Source organism: Nerophis ophidion, linkage group LG01 (assembly GCF_033978795.1).
Source record: "Nerophis ophidion isolate RoL-2023_Sa linkage group LG01, RoL_Noph_v1.0, whole genome shotgun sequence".
Taxonomy (NCBI): domain Eukaryota; kingdom Metazoa; phylum Chordata; class Actinopteri; order Syngnathiformes; family Syngnathidae; genus Nerophis; species Nerophis ophidion.
In genome coordinates this window covers 60,052,536-60,071,267 of record NC_084611.1, presented here as the reverse complement: position 1 = coordinate 60,071,267, position 18,732 = coordinate 60,052,536, and the positions used below count along the sequence as shown (strand labels likewise).

Below are 18,732 nucleotides of genomic sequence, written 5' to 3'. Positions count from 1 at the left end.
ATTCCTCCAATAGTTTTACCCATTCAATTTCTTTCGAAGCAGATTAATAACCTAAAATCGAGAGAGCCACCAAAAAATGTGTTGCATGACCCAAAATCTTGAATAAAAAATGATGGCCTAAGTGACCAGCAGAGGGGAGGTTAAGGAGCTGTAGTGTAGAGTCCCTTCACAGCAGGCCCCATATGGATCGCCCATGTGGGTTGGGCCTCCGTCTGCATTGAGAAGCCTTCTAAATGGCTATTACTCAGGAGCCTTGGTCTAGCCACCAATCAGCTCGCGTTTTCCTCCCCCTTTCCACTTTGACGTTTGGCCGCGCCCACTTGGTGAGCTTTAAAAGAAAGGCTTGGCGCTGCTTCTGGAGAGTTCCATCCTCTCTCATTGACCTCTTCTAATGAGTGAAAACCAACTTTTAATTTCTCCACAGATTTTTGTTGTTCTTGTCTCTCTACACCTCCTTAAAGACGAACAAACATTTGATTTTACTTTTTATTTTGTAAGAGAAAAGTAATTGACCAAGCCCATTTTGTTTCCTTGTGTTGCCATAGTCTGAGCACCATACCTGGTTGGTCTACATATTTTATATTTTTTTACCCCCTGAACTGAGTTAATCATCTGGTGTATATCACACTCATCCACGTTTCAGGTAAGTATTATATTGTGTTTGTTGAATTAACCCCTCATATTTGTAGGTTTTGGTTTGATTGTATGCAGATTTATTGAATGAACTTTAAAGATAATGGAGGCATGAGTACTTGACATTTATTTTCAAGTTGGGATTTGACACATACCTAAATGAGCCTATTAGCGTTTTGTGTTATTTTTAAGGCACACACTCGTTCTAGTGAGTCTCCCCCTGGTGTACATTTGTTGTCTTTGTATTGTCAATTTAGTGCTACTGATGCAGTTCCCTGTAATTTGAATAATGAAGATTGCACTATGCAAATAAAAGGACTAATTTGGAAAAAAAACTAAAACCTAAATGTATTATTAACTGTATTAGTGGTGTATGTGTTTTTGTCACAAAAGTGCCATGTTTGTAATTCCTTCAACAAATATGTTATTTTCATAGCAGTACCCTTTGATGATCTGAGTGACACATTTTATTTACCTGTGCCTCTTTATCAATAACATAGTCCCTGAGGTGTTCTACTTGGTTCTGATCCAGCTATTTAATACTTGATGATTAGGAGGGAAGAATGAGTGATAATATTATGGATGGTTTGCATATACAGTAAATAATGGCCACTTTCTTAGTGGGTCTTCTGTTTATTCTCTCCATAAAACAATATTCTTCTGTTTAAATTGATGTTTGACAGTCTGTCTTTGTAAGTATGCATGTACAGAATTCAATTAAAGTCATTATTTACATACAATTTGGGTGCTAGTGGATAATAACCTATCAAACAGCAGGAGATTGATTGGGCGGGGATGGAGAAGTGGTGGGCAGCGGAAAAGTACTGGAAGACAGTGTAATGGAGACCTGTGGCTAGGGAGGGAGGTATTCATAGACAGTATTTGCTGGGCTCTGCCAAGTCACACGTTTGCACCTGTATCAAAGAACATGCCTTATTTTGACAGATAGTGTCCTCATGTCGAAAGCCGCTCAGGTTACATAGGCGATAAATAAATCCTTTGCCAGTTTGCTGCCAGCCAAACACCACCAAAGGTTACATTGAGCCTTCTGATGCAATGACTTCAAATGTCAGTAGGGGACGTCAACCATGTAGTGTGTTTACTTCAACTGTACATATGTACATCTGGTGTCACTGTGTGGGATGTAAGACCCTAAATCACCCATATTTATATTTTGATTGATTAATTGATTGATTGATTGAAACTTTTATTAGTAGATGGCACAGTTCAGTACATATTCCGTACAATTGACCACTAAATGGTAACACCCGAATACGTTTTACAACTTGTCTTAAATATATACAAATGAATCAATTCATTTGTATATATTTAAGACTTAGATTTTTGTCTAATGGCTTGGGATGTTTATATTATTGTCTTTTTGGAACCTTAGAATGAAATAAAAAAAACACGAGTAACTGTACGGCTTCTTAATGACTGCATATTTCTATTAATAACATCAGTTCCAACCCCGAACTTTCGGCATCTGTTACAGTTTCCTGCTTTGCTCTGACTCTTGTTGAGTTATGGAAAGTTACCAAGTGCTGCGTAAGCCAGTTGTTGATGTGAAAAATGTAAGTCACTTATGTTAAGAGTGACATCTCATTACTCTGTTTTAATGTGATTATTGATTTAATCATTACACTATTAAATAATATTAGTTACTCGCTAACAGTAATTAGCAATAGCTGGGTTATTTTCCATACATGGTTTACAAACGTAATTATTTGGTTGAGTAGTTAAATTTACTTGGGAACACCATGTTGTGGTCAATTTGCTCTTGCCCTTGCAGCTTTACACTAAATTATATTATCGCATGGTTTTCTATCATTGTTTTTACTCGAATACACAAACATTTTTCTCACTAAGAATAAATTATTATTAAAGATATTTGAAATTACTTCATTTTCAAACTTGCATGATGTCATACAAAACAGGAATAATATGGGAAACATTATCAATTCTTAGCTTATATATTAGGGCTGTGAATCTTTGGGTGTCCCACGATTCGATTCAATATCGATTCTTGGGGTCACGATTTGATAATATATCGATTTTTTTCGATTCGATTCGTTTTTCGATTCAAAAACGATGTTTTTCCGATTCAAAATGATTCTGTATTCATTCAATACATAGGATTTCAGCAGGATCTACCCCAGTCTGCTGACATGCTAGCAGAGTAGTATATTTTTTTTTAAAAAGCTTTTATAATTGTAAAGGACAATGTTTTATCAACTGATTGCAATAATATAAATTTGTTTTAACTATTAAACAAAACAAAAATATGACTTATTTTATCTTTATGAAAACATTGGACACAGTGTGTTGTCAAGCTTATGAGATGCGATGCAAGTGTATGCCACTGTGACACTATTGTTCTTTTTTATTATTTTTATAAATATCTAATGATATAGTCAATATTATAACTAAAAATGATACTGTTGTTGATAAAATTCATTTTTGTTTCACTACTTTTGGTTTGTTCTGTGTTGTGTTTGTGTCTCCTCAATTGCTCTGTTTATTGCAGTTCTGAGTGTTGCTGGGTCAGGTTTTGTTTTGGAATTGGATTGCTTTGCTGTGTATTGTTTTGTTTGATTGATAAAAAAAAAAGAAGAATTTTTTTTAAATAAAATCAATTTTTTAAAAATGAGAATCGATTCTGTATTCGAATCGATTTTTTCCCACATCCCTAATATATTTGTATTTTTATATATATATATATTTGATCCATCCTCTTTCTACCGCTTGTCCCTCACAGGGTCACCGGGGGTGCTGCATATATATATATATATATATATATATATATATATATATATATATATATATATATATATATATATATTACACATATCTCCATCCATCCATTTTCTACCGTTTATTCCCTTCTGGGGTCGCGGGGGGCGCTGGCACCTATCTCAGCTACAATCGGGCAGAAGGCGGCGTACACCCTGGACAAGTCGCTACCTCATCGCAGGGCCAACACAGATAGACAGACAACATTCACACTCACATTCACACACTAGGGCCAATTTAGTGGCGCCAATCAACCTATCCCCAGGTGCATGTCTTTGGAAGTGGGAGGAAGCCGAAGTACCCGGAGGGAACCCACGCATTCACGGGGAGAACATGCAAACTCCACACAGAAAGATCCCGAGCCTGGGATTGAACCCAAGACTGCAGGACCTTCGTATTGTGAGGCGGACGCACTAACCCCTCTGCCACCGTGAAGCCCTATATATATGTATATATATATATATGTATATATATATATATATATATGCCTTCCATACTTATATCTTCCGCCCAAATGCAGCACCCCCGGTGACCCTGTAAGGGACAAGCGGTAGAAAATGGATGATATATATATATATATATATATATATATATATATATATATATATATATATATATATATATATATATATATATATATATATGTGTGTATATATATATGTATATGTGTATATGTGTGTGTGAGTATGTCACACACATATACATAAAGTATACAATATATATATATATATATATATACATATCCAGTTTTGAAGTATATGTACTTATATTCATATAAAATATACCGTATTTTCTTGACTATAGAGTAGGATATATCAGCCGAACCCACTAAATGTTAAAAGAAAAAAATGTTTTCCATATACTGGCCACACCGGACTATAAGCCGCAGATATACACGTTGCGACATGAGTTATTTACAGAGTAAGATGTTGTAAATCTTTATGTATCACAAAGATTACATTTAATAGTTTCTAAATGCTGCCTGTAACACGACAGTAAAACAGCTGATCAAACAAATCAGAAGTCATCGTCATTGGACCCACTAGCTCTCCAAACAGCTAAGCAGACTCAATAACTCCACGGTGAAGTTATGGTGATTAAAATGAGGAATTTGTAAAACTGATAGAATACAAGACAGAATCCCATTGTAAGTTAATACTTATTAACACAGACACTTGTAAACTAATGCCATTCATTACATTACTATAGCATGAGCAAATATGCTTAAAAACACTCCTACAGACATCACACATGGGACGGTTGAGTAAACATTTTTAGTTATACTGTAAAATTTACAGATGTTGCTTAGAAAGATGAATAAAAAATCCATTGGAGTAGAAATGCTTTGGACAACGAAAAGATTGAGTAAAAGATTTGAGTAGCACTCAAAAAAGGACTACGGATAAATGAAAGGACACTGCACCACTGGCTGTAAGCAAATTTGTCCAAAAGATGGCGCCATAGCACAAACAGTAAAACACCCTGTCAGTGTATTTTCTTGTTTTTTCTTTATACGATTATTATTGCCGTCAGCGAAGAAAAATACATAATTTAGCCGCTCCGTTTTAAAAGTAGAGGCTTATAGTCCAAAAATGACGGTATTTGTATGTAATTAAATCTGTATCTAAACAAATTTGATTTCAAAATCACTAGACAAACTTCAGTTGTTTTTTTTTATTTTTATTATTTATTACAATTGTGTGCTGACTCAGAGTGATCTGTAATCATGTTTACACAACTGTTTTACACTTAATCTGCTATCTTAATGTTTTAAGACATACCAAATTGAAGAGGGAACTTAGCCAAACATTTAAGAATACAGTACATTACAAACAGTAGTTCCGGTTGAGCATGGTCGGTGCAAGGCGTCAGTCATTTGTAAGTGGATAAGTCAGAAGACGGATGAAATGCCAGCCGACAGGACAGATAGCAGCTGTTATGGCAGAGCTATCACGAGCCTAAAGCTCACTGCAAGCTAGAAACAACAAGCTAACTGCCACCATTGATCTCTCTAAAAAAATGCCATGATTTGGAGGGCCGCTCGAGGTGGAGGAGGGAAGGGCACTTTATTTGCTCACTGGATGTCACATTTCTGGCGCCTACTGCATTGTTTGTCAGTGTACAGCAGCGCGATGGTTGTTTTTTGTGGGGTGGGGATGTTGCACGCACCCAGTTTAGAGAGATGCTTCTGTTAGTACAGTCAAGCTTTTTTTTTGTTTTTTGTTTTCCCACAGACTGCATTTTTGTAAACTGTAAATTTGATGTTTACTTTTTTTTGCGACGATCCAGTGTGGCATTTGGTTTACAAGTTCCAATTGCAAATTGCTTAATAATCCTATAAAACGAAGTAAGACATTACATTATCTCTGTCATCTGGGCGCCAAGGTAATGTTCTTGCAGGAGACTCATCTTAAACCCTCTGATCACTTGAGGCTGAGGAGAAGATAGATAGGACAGACTAACCACTTTTCATTTTTGGGCAAATCTAGGGGAGTTGCTATTTTGCTACATAAACCTGTTTCTTTTGTACACTTGAATAGTTTTCAGATCCTAATGGGAGGTATGTTATTGACAACAACCCAATAGCTCTTGTAAATATTTATGGTCCCAACTATGACGATGACACCTTTTTAAATGTCTTTTTCTGAGTCTCCCTGACATGTACATGTCAATGTAAAATTTAATGCCAGGAGGAGACTTTAAGATTTTGGCTTGATCACCAGCTTGATTGCTCATCACCAAAAACTCTCCCACTATCAAGGTCTGTTAAGGTGTTTCATTGCCATAAGGCTGTTAGCCTATTAGCTCATCAACTACACCAGATATTAGCATCCCATTTATTTCGCAGGTATATTTACGGATGATCTTGAGAGCAATGATATAGTTAGGAATTCTTATGCGTCCGTTCTCACTGTTTTACTCCTGAGCTTGAAAATGTTTTTGCAAATCTGAACATCAGCTCAGTTGATCAGTCTGAGTTAGAGAGACCAATTACTGCTGCAGAATTAAATGTTATCACTACCAAACGGAAAATTCCCAGAAGCAGATGACTATTATTGAACATGTACAAACCCCGTTTCCATATGAGTTGGGAAATTGTGTTAGATGTATATATAAACAGAATACAATGATTTGCAAATCATTTTCAACCCATATTCAGTTGAATATGCTACAAAGACAACTTAATTTTCAAACTGATAAACGTTTTTTTTGTTTTTTTTTGCAAATAATCATTAACTTTAGAATTTGATGCCAGCAACACGTGACAAAGAAGTTGGGAAAGGTGGCAATACATACTAATAAAGTTGAGAAATGCTCCTCAAACACTTATTTGGAACATCCCACAGGTGTGCAGGCTAATTAGGAATAGGTGGCTGCCATGATTGGGAAAAAAAGCAGCTTCCATGAAATGCTAAGTAATTCACAAACAAGGATGGGGCGAGGGTCACCAATTTGTAAGCAAATCGTCAAACAGTTTTAAAACAACATTTCTCAACGAGCTACTACAAGGAATTTAGGGATTTTACCATCTACGGTCCGTAAAATCATCAAAATGTTCAGAGAATCTGGAGAAATCACTGCACGTAGGCGATGATATTACGGACCTTTGATCCCTCAGGCAGTACTGCATCAAAAACCGACATCAGTGTGTACACATGGGCTCAGGAACACTTCATAAAACCACTGTCAGTAACTACAGTTGGTTGCTACATCTGTAAGTGCAAGTTAAAACTCTGCTATGCAAAGCAAAACCCATTTATCAACAACACCAAGGAACGCCGCTGGCTTGGCTGGGCCCAAGCTCACCTAAGATGGACTGATGCAAAGTGGAAAAGTGTTCTGTGCTCTGACGAGTCCACATTTCAAATTATATTTGGAAACTGTGGACGTGGTGTCCTCCGGAACAAAGAGGAAAATAATCATCCGGACTGTTATAGGTGCAAAGTTCAAAAGCCAGCATCTGTGATGGTATGGGGGTGTATTAGTACCCAAGGCATGGGTAACTTACACATCTGTGAAGGCACCATAAATGCTGAATGGTCTTTACAGGTTTTGGAACAACATATGTTGTCATCCAAGCAACGTTATAATGGACGCCCCTGCTTATTTCAGCAAGACAATGCCAAGCCACGCGTTACAACAGCGTGGTTTCGTAGTAAAAGAGTGCAGGTATTTTCCCTGCCCGCCTACAGCCCAGACCTGTCTCCTATGGAAAATGTGTGACGCATTATGTTGCGTAAAATATGACAGCAAAGACCCTGGACTGTTGAACTACTGAAGCTCTACATAAATCAAGAATGAGAAAGAATTCCACTTTCAAAGCTTCAACAATTAGTTTCCTCAGTTCCCTATGTGATGTAACATACATTTTCGAAAAAAACAGAAACAGTATCACTGTATATCATTTTAACCTGAGCACAGCCTCTTGCTGGACTACAGGGATGCACATTACACGTTTAGAAATCTTCTATGTTTCTTATAATAAGAGTTGTACTGTACATTGCACACACTTACACACTGGTAGAGCAAAAACACATGAGCCATGCATGTGAGTGAGTTTTTCAGGCATTTGTTGACTTTGGCAGTAGTCCCACATTCTCATCCATTCCTTCCATGCTTTCTCTTAAATGCACATACAGTACATACTCAGCTTGGCTTGCATTTTTCGGACCTTTCCCTAGACAAACATTTCCTTTTCCCTTCACGCATTCTCAAGTGAATGTCCATACATTCTTCTGACAGCTTTAATACCAGCTTTCATGTGCATTGTTTTTCCTCCACAAAATGTTTTCCAAGAAACAACTCTCCTGTTATAATTTAGATAAACACTCAAGTTGTTTGCGGCTGCATTAATAGAATTGCGTAAATGTAAAAGTATTTCAATGTGCAGGAAAATAATATCAATGTTTAAAAGACATGTCAGTACACTGTGAACAAGCAGTCATCTTTACGCACTAAAATGTCTGAGTTGTGTTCACTTCCCAAATTTGTTTGGGGTCAAATCGCAGGCCACTCAACTACTGAAGAGGGGGGACAGCTTTCCACCATCTTCTAAGTACGGCCAGGTACATGGTGAGACCCCCTTTAGCCTCTCAGTCTTTTTCCTTGTCAGCTCGTCACCTACACTTTTGGCCTTCCCGTTTTTTTTTTTTCTGTTTTTTCCCTTATTTTCAACTTCTCCTTACCCCATACTACAGTCTGCCATGAAAGTAAAGCCGGGTCATAAAGTTACTGCTGCTACCCCATTTTCCCAACCACCGTTGCCTCTTGTCTTTCCACTTTTTAGAAAGACCTATAGAATTTCTCCTCAACCACACATCTCCAACTCAATGTTCAGTTATTTTTACCCATGTGCTTCTTCCATATCATGAATATTTTAAAGCATGGTCTTAGAATGTGCGCAAACTAAATCCCATAATTTCTCCCTTCCCTATCAATGTTTTTTTTTTTATCAAGACTGGATATATCCTATATTATGTTCTGTTATTTAGTTGTTGCCTTCTGCTGTGTAGTCCTGTTTTGTGTATTTATACACATTTTCTGTTAACAGAGACACAATAAATAACAATGACAATGAACATACCGGGTCTGGTGGTGATGGCAGCTTTCTACCTCCTAATCCTGGGAACGGGCATCTGGGCATCAATGCGCTCTAGGAAAGAAGAGAAAAAGTGGACAGGAGATGGAATAGAGATCACGCTTCTGGCTGGACGTAACATCAACTTGCTCGTGGGCGTATTTACTCTTACAGGTAAAATCTTTCTTTTGACATTAAGCCATCAGAAGAAATGAAGTAATAATTGACTTGTATTGAGAAAAAAACTTGTTCGTCATGTTTTTGCAGCCACATGGGTAGGAGGAGGGTTTATCCTCGGCATTGCTGAAGCAACATACAACCCGACATTAGGAGCAGTGTGGGCTCTCATGCCAGTGCCATATGTCCTTACATTCTTCTTAGGTAAGTTCTACTTCAAAACCTAAAGGTATGAACTGAAATTTAACATTCCGATCAGTGTGAGATGATAAATGAAAGACAGCATAGTTGTACTCAAGAGGGACGGGTGTAGGTTAACAACAACATGCAGCAGGAAATGCCAGCAAAATTAGATACTGACAGGAAGGTGTCCAGTTGTACATTATGTAATCTGCACACTTCCATATATATATATATATATATATATATATATATATATATATATATATATGTGTAAATATATCTGGAGGATAAGCGTATCACATTAAGTTGGTCAATATCTTTCATTTCACAAGAAGCTGCAATAGGATACCTACAATTCAGTACAAATCAACACATAGATTCTCATGGATTGTTTTGGCAAGAGTCACAACCATAACTCTTACAGGGAACCTATGATGATTCAACACACATACTTGTTGTCTGGATCATATGTATTGGATATGCTTTCGTGTATACATTTAAACCCTCTTATTGAGTTAGACTGCAATTGAAACAGGGGATGCCCCCGTTTTCCAAAAGTATCAGAATGTATTATTGCAAAATGCACACTGTTAAATGTATATATTGAATGTGACCATGTTCTCTATTAGTACAGTATATAGCAGACCCGGGCAAATTAAGGCCCGTTCAGCTTTTCAATCAGGCTCCGCCACACATTCCCAAATGTTTTTTTTTTTTTCGTTAAGATCGAAACTGTAGCTGCCATTATGATGTGCAGTGATGTTTTCAAATCACTGTCAGTCTGGAACTATACAAAGTATTTCAATGGTTGGAATATGCGCTTTTGCATGATATACTAGTTACTGTGGTAATCTAAGTCACAGCAGCTCAGACGAGGCACCAAGCAGTGTGGGTGGAGAGTGTTTCCACAGAGTGTTACCAGAGCAGCCAGCCTGAAATGCAGGTATCTGGGACAGACGCGGAAGGAGATTTTTACAACAAAGTTTTAAAGCTTAGTGATATATCAGATATATCAGATCGTAGCTGGAGGTTTTTTTTTGTACCTATGGCGTTCACCAAAATGCAAAAAACACAGCGAAATCGCTGTGTTTGGTGCGTTTCGCTTGATTGTAAAATATGTCGATCGAGAGGGGGTATAACGTTCATATGTTGTCAATATTCAGTGTTTAATCGTTCATAGTTAATATTGTAAATTCCAAATTCTTTATTTTCATGTACATTTTAATTGTCTCACTTTATAAAATGTTGTGGACAAATGAACCCAGAAGCATTTATTTCAGAGAAATGAAACAACAGTTTTAGTGGTGTGGGCTCAGCAGAGGGAGATGAGGCTTGCCAACACAACATGTCTGAGAATAACTACAAATGTATATCCGTCAATCTGTGACATCCCAAATAGCCCACTGTTAAAAAGAAGACACAAAAACACAGTTTTCAGACATATACAAAACTGCGTGCAAGCTCACACCACAATACAAAGCCTTATGATTTAACGCTTCGGCATTGTTTATCCTGAGTATTGTCTGAAATGAGAGTCCAACATTCTAACGTTTATAATTGAATCAAGAGGAAGACTCTCTTCCATACCTTAAACGCTATCTATAACCTCTACCCGCCATATCTGTCTGACATTCTCATCCATCCATCCATCATCTTCCGCTTATCCGAGGTCGGGTCGTGGGGGGCAGCAGCCTAAGCAGGGAAGCCCAGACTTCCCTATCTCTAGCCACTTCGTCTAGCTCTTCCCGGGGGATCCCGAGGCGTTCCCAGGCCAGCCGGGAGACATAGTCTTCCCAACGTGTCCTGGGTCTTTCCCGTGGCCTCCTACCAGCTGGACGTGCCCTAAACACATCGCTAGGGAGGCGTTCGGGTGGCATCCTGACCAGATGCCCGAACCACTTCATCTGGCTCCTCTCGATGTGGAGGAGCAGCGGCTTTACGTTGAGCTCCTCCCGGATGGCAGAGCTTCTCACCCTATCTCTAAGAGAGAGCCCCGCCACCCGGCGAAGGAAACTCATTTCGGCCGCTTGTACCCGTGATCTTATCCTTTCGGTCATGACCCAAAGCTCATGACCATAGGTGAGGATGGGAACGTAGATCGACCGGTAAATTGAGAGCTTTGCCTTCCGGCTCAGGTCCTTCTTCACCACAACGGATCGATACAACGTCCGCATTACTGAAGACGCCGCACCGATCCGCCTGTCGATCTCACGATCCACTCTTCCCCCACTCGTGAACAAGACTCCTAGGTACTTGAACTCCTCCACTTGGGGCAGGGTCTCCTCCCCAACCCGGAGATGGCACTCCACCCTTTTCCGGGCGAGAACCATGGACTCAGACTTGGAGGTGCTGATTCTCATTCTGGTCGCTTCACACTCTGCTGCGAACCGATCCAGTGAGAGCTGAAGATCCCGGCCAGATGAAGCCATCAGGACTACATCATCTGCAAAAAGCAGAGACCTAATCCCGTGGCCACCAAACCGGAACCCCTCAATGCCTTGGCTGCGCCTAGAAATTCTGTCCATAAAAGTTATGCACAGAATCGGTGACAAAGGACAGCCTTGGCTGAGTCCAACCCTCACTGGAAACGTGTCCGACTTACTGCCGGCAATGCGGACCAAGCTCTGACACTGATCATACAGGGAGCGGACTGCCACAATAAGACAGTCCGATACCCCATACTCTCTGAGCACTCCCCACAGGACTTCCCAAGGGACACGGTCGAATGCCTTTTCCAAGTCCACAAATCACATGTAGACCCGTTGGGCAAACTCCCATGCACCCTCAAGAACCCTGCCGAGAGTATAGAGCTGGTCCACAGTTCCACGACCAGGACGAAAACCACACTGTTCCTCCTGAATCCGAGGTTCGACTATCCGGCGAAGCCTCCTCTCCAGTACATCTGAATAAACCTTACCGGGAAGGCTGAGGAGTGTGATCCCACGATAGTTGGAACACACCCTCCGGTCCCCCTTCTTAAAGAGAGGGACCACCACCCCGGTCTGCCAATCCAGAGGTACCGCCCCCGATGTCCACGCGATGCTGCAGAGTCTTGTCAACCAAGACAGCCCCACAGCATCCAGAGCCTTAAGGAACTCCGGGCGGATCTCATCCACTCCCGGGGCCTTGCCGCCGAGGAGCTTTTTAACTACTTCAGCGACCTCAGCCCCAGAAATAGGAGAGTCCACTACAGATTCCCCAGGCACCGCTTCCTCAAAGAAAGACGTGTTGGTGGGATTGAGGTCTTCGAAGTATTCCCTCCACCGATCCACAACATCCGCAGTCGAAGTCAGCAGAACACCATCCGCACCATACACGGTGTTGATAGTGCACTGCTTCCCCTTCCTGAGGCGCCGTATGGTGGTCCAGAATCGCTTCGAAGCCGTCCGGAAGTCGTTTTCCATGGCTTCGCCGAACTCTTCCCATGTCCGAGTTTTTGCCTCCGCGACCGCTAAAGCTGCACACCGCTTGGCCCGTCGGTACCCGTCCACTGCCTCCGGAGTCCTATGAGCCAAAAGAACCCGATAGGACTCCTTCTTCAGCTTGACGGCATCCCTCACTGCTGGTGTCCACCAACGGGTTCTGGGATTACCGCCACGACAGGCACCAACAACCTTGCGGCCACAGCTCCAATCAGCCGCCTCGACAATAGAGGTTCGGAACATGGTCCACTCGGACTCAATGTCCCGCACCTCCCTCGTGACATGTTCAAAGTTCTCCCGGAGGTGTGAATTGAAACTCTCTCTGACAGGAGACTCTGCCAGACGTTCCTAGCAGACCCTCACAATGCGCTTGGGCCTGCCAGGTCTGTCCGACATCCTCCCCCACCATCGCAGCCAACTCACCACCAGGTGGTGATCGGTAGAAAGCTCCGCCCCTCTCTTCACCCTAGTGTCCAAAACATAAGGCCGCAAATCCGATGACACAACTACAAAGTCGATCATGGAACTGCGGCCTAGGGTGTCCTGGTGCCAAGTGCACATATGGACACCCTTATGTTTGAACATGGTGTTTGTTATGGACAATCCGTGACGAGCACAAAAGTCCAATAACAAAACACCACTCGGGTTTAGATCCGGGCGACCATTCTTCCCAATCACGCCTCTCCAGGTTTCACTGTCGTTGCCAACATGAGCGTTGAAGTCTCCCAGTAGGACAAGGGAATCACCTGGTCTGACATTCTCAACATCACTATTACTACTCGATCCCTAAGGTCTACTTCCTCCATCGATTTGACTGTCCCATCAACTCGCCTGTGTACAATGGGATTAAGAGTCTTCAGGCTCTCTGCGCCTCACCTCTGGAACTCCCTACCTTCAGCAACATTGGCTTTATTGTCATTTTAAAAAAAACACATCAAAACCCACTTGTTAGGCAGGCCTATGCCTTTTAATGCAAATTTCTGTTTTCATTTAACTTTAACTTTGCTTCAATCTTTATTGTTGCTGCTTTCATACAATGTACGGTGACCTTGAGTGCCTTGAAAGTTGTCTTACAAAATAAATGTATTTTTATTATTATTATTGTTATCATTATTATTATTAAAATCATCACGGGTCACCTTTATGAAATTTACACTGGATACATTTCCAAAATGATAGTGTTGTTCACCACCAATGTTGCCATTTGTCCTTTAAAAAACAGAATTACCATGTCTTTAGAAAAAACCGTAGGTGTTACGATCCGCTACACGGATCGTTTGTTGTTTGCTTTTGTGTATTTTCTTATTATGTTTGGACTCTGCTTATCCCATTGTTTGAGCACTTCCTTGTTTGTATTTGTCACCATGGCTACTTCTTTTACTCCACCTGCACTTACTTTCGGACGCACACCTGGTTTTGATTGCTACCTGAGTTTGTTTGCACACCTGGTTTTGATTGCTACCTGAGTTTGTTTGCTCATGTGACAGTTACGTGTGTATTCTCTTTTTGTATTCAGCCTGCTAAGTTTTAGCTTAGCTTCCGCACGCTCGGCTCGGGCTTATATGGACTTGTGAACTCTACCCTTGCTAACGATTAGCTTTTCGCTCCCCGTGCTAAGGCACACCTTTATTTTACCTTTTTGTCAAGTATTACTTTGTATTTTCATATTAAAACCAGTTCCTACCTTCATCCTGCTTGCTCCTGGTCCTGTAGCATCTTGAGGTGACATTACTCGAGCATCACGATGCGACCAACACGTAACAGTAGGAATGTAGTTTTGAGCTAAAAAGGGACACATTATAGTATTACGCTGAGAATAAAAAAAGGTCTGTAAAATTTGAATACATTCTATTGACAACTTCTTGCAAAAGGCTAATCCAATCCATCCCAGCTTGTTTGATAGCTCACCTGTAAATTTCACTGTCGTTTAAATTTTTTTAAGATGTTTTTTTAATCTATTTGCTTTAGCTGTTACTGTGCCTTGGCAGTTAGCGAGCAGTTGTTAGCTAGCTAAATAAAACTTATCCACCTAGCTTCTGGTCCACAAACTTCCTATATTTATTTTTCCAGAGGTTGGCAAAACTTATTTGAATATCATTATCCCTGTAAACATATGAAAGTTTCTCTCATGTTAAAAATAGGACCGAACTGAATCAGTTCAGGATGGTAATTTGAGGTGACAAGTGCAAAGTGATGACTTGAACCTAAGAGACCTGAAATCAATGAGCTTTTACACATGAACATTTGAACACATGAACATTTGCAACTGGTTGTTGCCACAAAGGCCACCATACTATGAGAGTTAAGACTGGAGCAAATGTCAAAGTTCCCATTCAAGAAATATAGCATTGAATTATCTGTCCTTTGCCTTTGTTGCTGTGTTTAGCTCATAGTGTTTAATCATCTAGCAGTCAGTTAGTATTCTCTTGACCAATACCTTACTGGACTTCTGTTTGTGCTTTCCATTGATAGCTGCACAAGCATGCTTACTTTTTTTTGAAGCCTAACACTAACACTTTCCCTTTTTTAGGTGGCTTTTTTTTTGCAAAGCCCATGAGAGAGAACAGATATGTGACAATGATGGATCCTTTCCAGCAGAAGTACGGAAACGTACTGGCCACTGCTCTAATCTTTCCGGCACTAGTCGCTGATGTGTTGTGGGTGGCACGCACACTTGTGAGCCTGGGTGAGTTTTTTTGCACTATAGAATTGTTTGCTTGGTTCTATCATGTGTGCGTACGTCATGCAGACATAAACATATCAAGGCATGCAATGTATAGAAAACTTAAGTAAAACAGATGGCCATTGATGATTGGTGCCAGAGACAAGACGCAGAACCAAGAAGGAATAGAAATTTGACCATAAAAGGCTGCACAAAGTACAACCTTTTATGATTCAACCGTATAATACAAGGCCATAAAATCCTCAAGTATATTATCCACATATAAAATGTTTAATCTGCCATTGATTCCATGGCAAAAGTAAACTTGCATGTTGGAGTTTGTTTATTTCTGCATATGTTGAAGCCATGCAGCAGGGCTAAAATAATATAATATTAACTTGTTCAGTCCAATGGCACTGGGTCCCTCACCAGTCAGACACTCAAACTAAATCAAGCTTTCAGCGCTTCTAATGAGAATTTCGATTGACACTTTAAGTGTTAAATTAAATTACAGTTAAAGATATGAACAAGTAACAACTCATCAAAAGGTTGGGTTCACCTAGAGATATTTGTAAAATCAACAGTTGTTTTGTGATAAAACTCCTATTTACTAGTTCATCTTGACAAGCACATTTTTGGGGATGATTTTCGCAAGTGAAAAATATAACCGGACAAATCGCTGTCCTTTGCAAGCATGCAGGCTGCAGGTGTGTTGTTTCCAGGCTCTGATGGTAAAGAATCATTTAACAAAAAAACTGAATGCAGTCAGTGATCTGGGTCACCTCCGAAATCAAATAACATTGACATTTGCCGTAGGTTTAATTAACAACTGCCCATATATTTTTGAGAATTAAATAAACTGAGTGAACCCTTTTGTCAGTCATCCACTCTTTTTCTTTGTAGGTAGAGGTGAGACCACTAGCATACACACAAACACACACAGAAGTAAGGTCTTGTAACTTAAACATGAGGTAACATAGTCAAAATGATGGATCTCACTCCCAACAGACAGACAGACAAATCCCGGCGATCACATCAACTCCTGGCGGAGATAGCATAGAAAACTATTCCTTACTTTTATTCTTGGGTAGTCTTGCTCTCTGACAGGTGGTGTTGCAAAAGAGGAAAAGACACTTCTCGTAGCTTTGCGTATAAAAATTAAACTTGTAAAAATGATTAAACCGCATTAAACTGAAAAACTAGTTTAAACACTACGGCTGAATAAACTCACTGCAAGATAATTGCACTAGTCAGCGTTCTTCAGCACACAGATGCCCCAGAAAAGTTCCTGGAACTTGAAAGTTCCTATCATTCTTCTCTCTCACTTTGCCAAGTATGTTGTAATATAAATGCCTGGTGGAACTTGATTTTACACATAGGGTATTTCATTAGCTAGAGTATTTTGGGAAGTTCTTGTCAAAGTTCCTGGGGTGGAAAAAGGCCTAATGGAGGATTCTTTAAACATAATGTGTCTTTTCTATGAGTAATTGTAACTTTGGATTGGCTTTTTGAACGCTATTTTTTTAAAGGAATATTTGTAGTATATTATTACGTGAATTGCATTTAAGAGAATGTTTTCCTTTTAAATCAATTTGTAAACGGGATTTTTGTACATTGGCTACAACATAGTTCCTACTGTATCATTTTGTATATAATGTGTTTGAATAATATGTTTGTGTGTTGGTGTGAATGGTGGATGTCGGTGTGAATGTGCATAATTTTGTGTGTGTGTTTTAACGCTGTCTTCTTTTCTAGTGGAAGCAGCCTGTTGATTGTGAAAGGTGGTCAAATATTCAAATCAGGTTGTTCACATGATGACAGTTTAGTTTTTTGTTCTTTTGGCTGGTTCAATGATACATGTCTTATATAACAAATTGTGTGTGTAATATGTTTATATGTAAATTACCCTATTTTCCGGACCATAGGGTGCACTGGATTATAAGGCGCACTGACAATGAGCGGGTCTATTCAGGTCTATTTTCATACAAAAGGCACACCGGATAGGGCGCGTTAAAGGAGTAATATATGTATATTTTTTTTCTTAATTGAAAACACTCCCTTGTAATCATTACATGTTATGTAATCACCATCACATAACATGTAACGGTGATTCTTTGGTGAAAATATTGCATAGATTATGTTTTACAGATAATTTTAAGCCGCTTTCTTACAATCGCTTCAGGATGCGCCGTTTTGTGGGCGGTCTTGTTTACATGGCTCACCTTCGACAGCGTCTTTTGTCTGTCATCTTTGTTGTGTGTAGCGTGCAAGGACGGGAGTGGAAGAAGTGTCAAAAGATGGAGCTAACTGTTTTAATGACATTCAGACTTTACTTAAATCAATAACGGAGCAGGATCTCCTCATCCGTGGTTCACTAGTGCAATAAAAATGCCGGAAATGGGGCCTGTGAAAAACCGTCCGACCGGAACGCTCTAATAACTAAAGTTCTTTGGGTGAATAATGTAAATTCACTATGCCGGTATGTTTTAGCGCTTTCATGGCGAGTTTACTGACAGATATAAGTAAGAACTTTACAATACTTTATATTAGAAATGGCAACAGCAGAGGATGAATGTCCAATAACAAAAAAAATAGAGAAAAAAAGCTTTTCGACTACGGTGTCGGCACGAACTACAAAGTCGGACCCGGGAAAATTTTCAGGACTTATGCAGATCCCAAATACAGATCACCAGGTACCAGAAGGTAAGAAAAGTTGTGTGGCGGTCTTCTTGCCGACGTCACCGTGTGGGTTGCCGTGACACTGGACACAAGACGCATCATAGCAGGTTTGACTTGTGTTTATTATTTCAATAAACCTGTCTTCTTCTGGCCATCCGATTGCGTCACTTTTCAGCGCGCGGGCTCTTCCTGCTTGCCGCCGCTCCACGCCTTTCGGCGTTTGCGTCCGATGCGGGGGTTCTTCATCTCTCTCTCTGGGTCGTGATCGTCGCTGCACGTGGTCTGGTTGCGGTGGTTTCCTCGCCTGCTACTCCCCGATCGTTCCTCCTTCCCCTCTTTTGTGCTGTAACAATAGATGAGCAGATTGAGCGCAGGTGTGTGGTGGACGCACCTGACTTGGCTGGCTGGAGCGTCGCTCTGAGTGCGTCCCGCCTCCTCTCTCCGCCGCACGCCCTGCCTCCTGGCCGCCATTGCAGGTAGGACCGGCATTTGCCCTACCCTGCTGTCGGCTCCTCGGCTCCGTCTCTCCACAAGTTACTTTTGCATAATATTGTGAAAAAAATGGCAGATAATGTGTCTTACCTTATACACACACCATAACCGTC

The 18,732-nt window shown here is 40.4% G+C and overlaps 1 protein-coding gene across 3 annotated transcripts in view; it reads left to right on the top strand.

Moving 5' to 3' along the window:
- Positions 1 to 368: 368 nt before the first annotated feature.
- The window catches only part of LOC133557813 (high affinity choline transporter 1-like), a 41,313-nt gene continuing 22,949 nt past the window's right edge, over positions 369 to 18,732 (top strand). The window contains exons 1-5 of one of the 3 annotated variants that reach the window (XM_061908630.1): positions 369 to 643; positions 8,978 to 9,178; positions 9,272 to 9,385; positions 15,317 to 15,472; positions 18,483 to 18,603. In XM_061908630.1, coding sequence (XP_061764614.1) covers positions 8,995 to 9,178; positions 9,272 to 9,385; positions 15,317 to 15,472; positions 18,483 to 18,603 — 575 coding nt within the window. In that variant the 5' untranslated portion in view covers positions 369 to 643; positions 8,978 to 8,994. The remainder of the gene's footprint in view (positions 644 to 8,977; positions 9,179 to 9,271; positions 9,386 to 15,316; positions 15,473 to 18,482; positions 18,604 to 18,732) is intronic. The other 2 variants (XM_061908639.1, XM_061908647.1) reach the window with 2 other exon arrangements.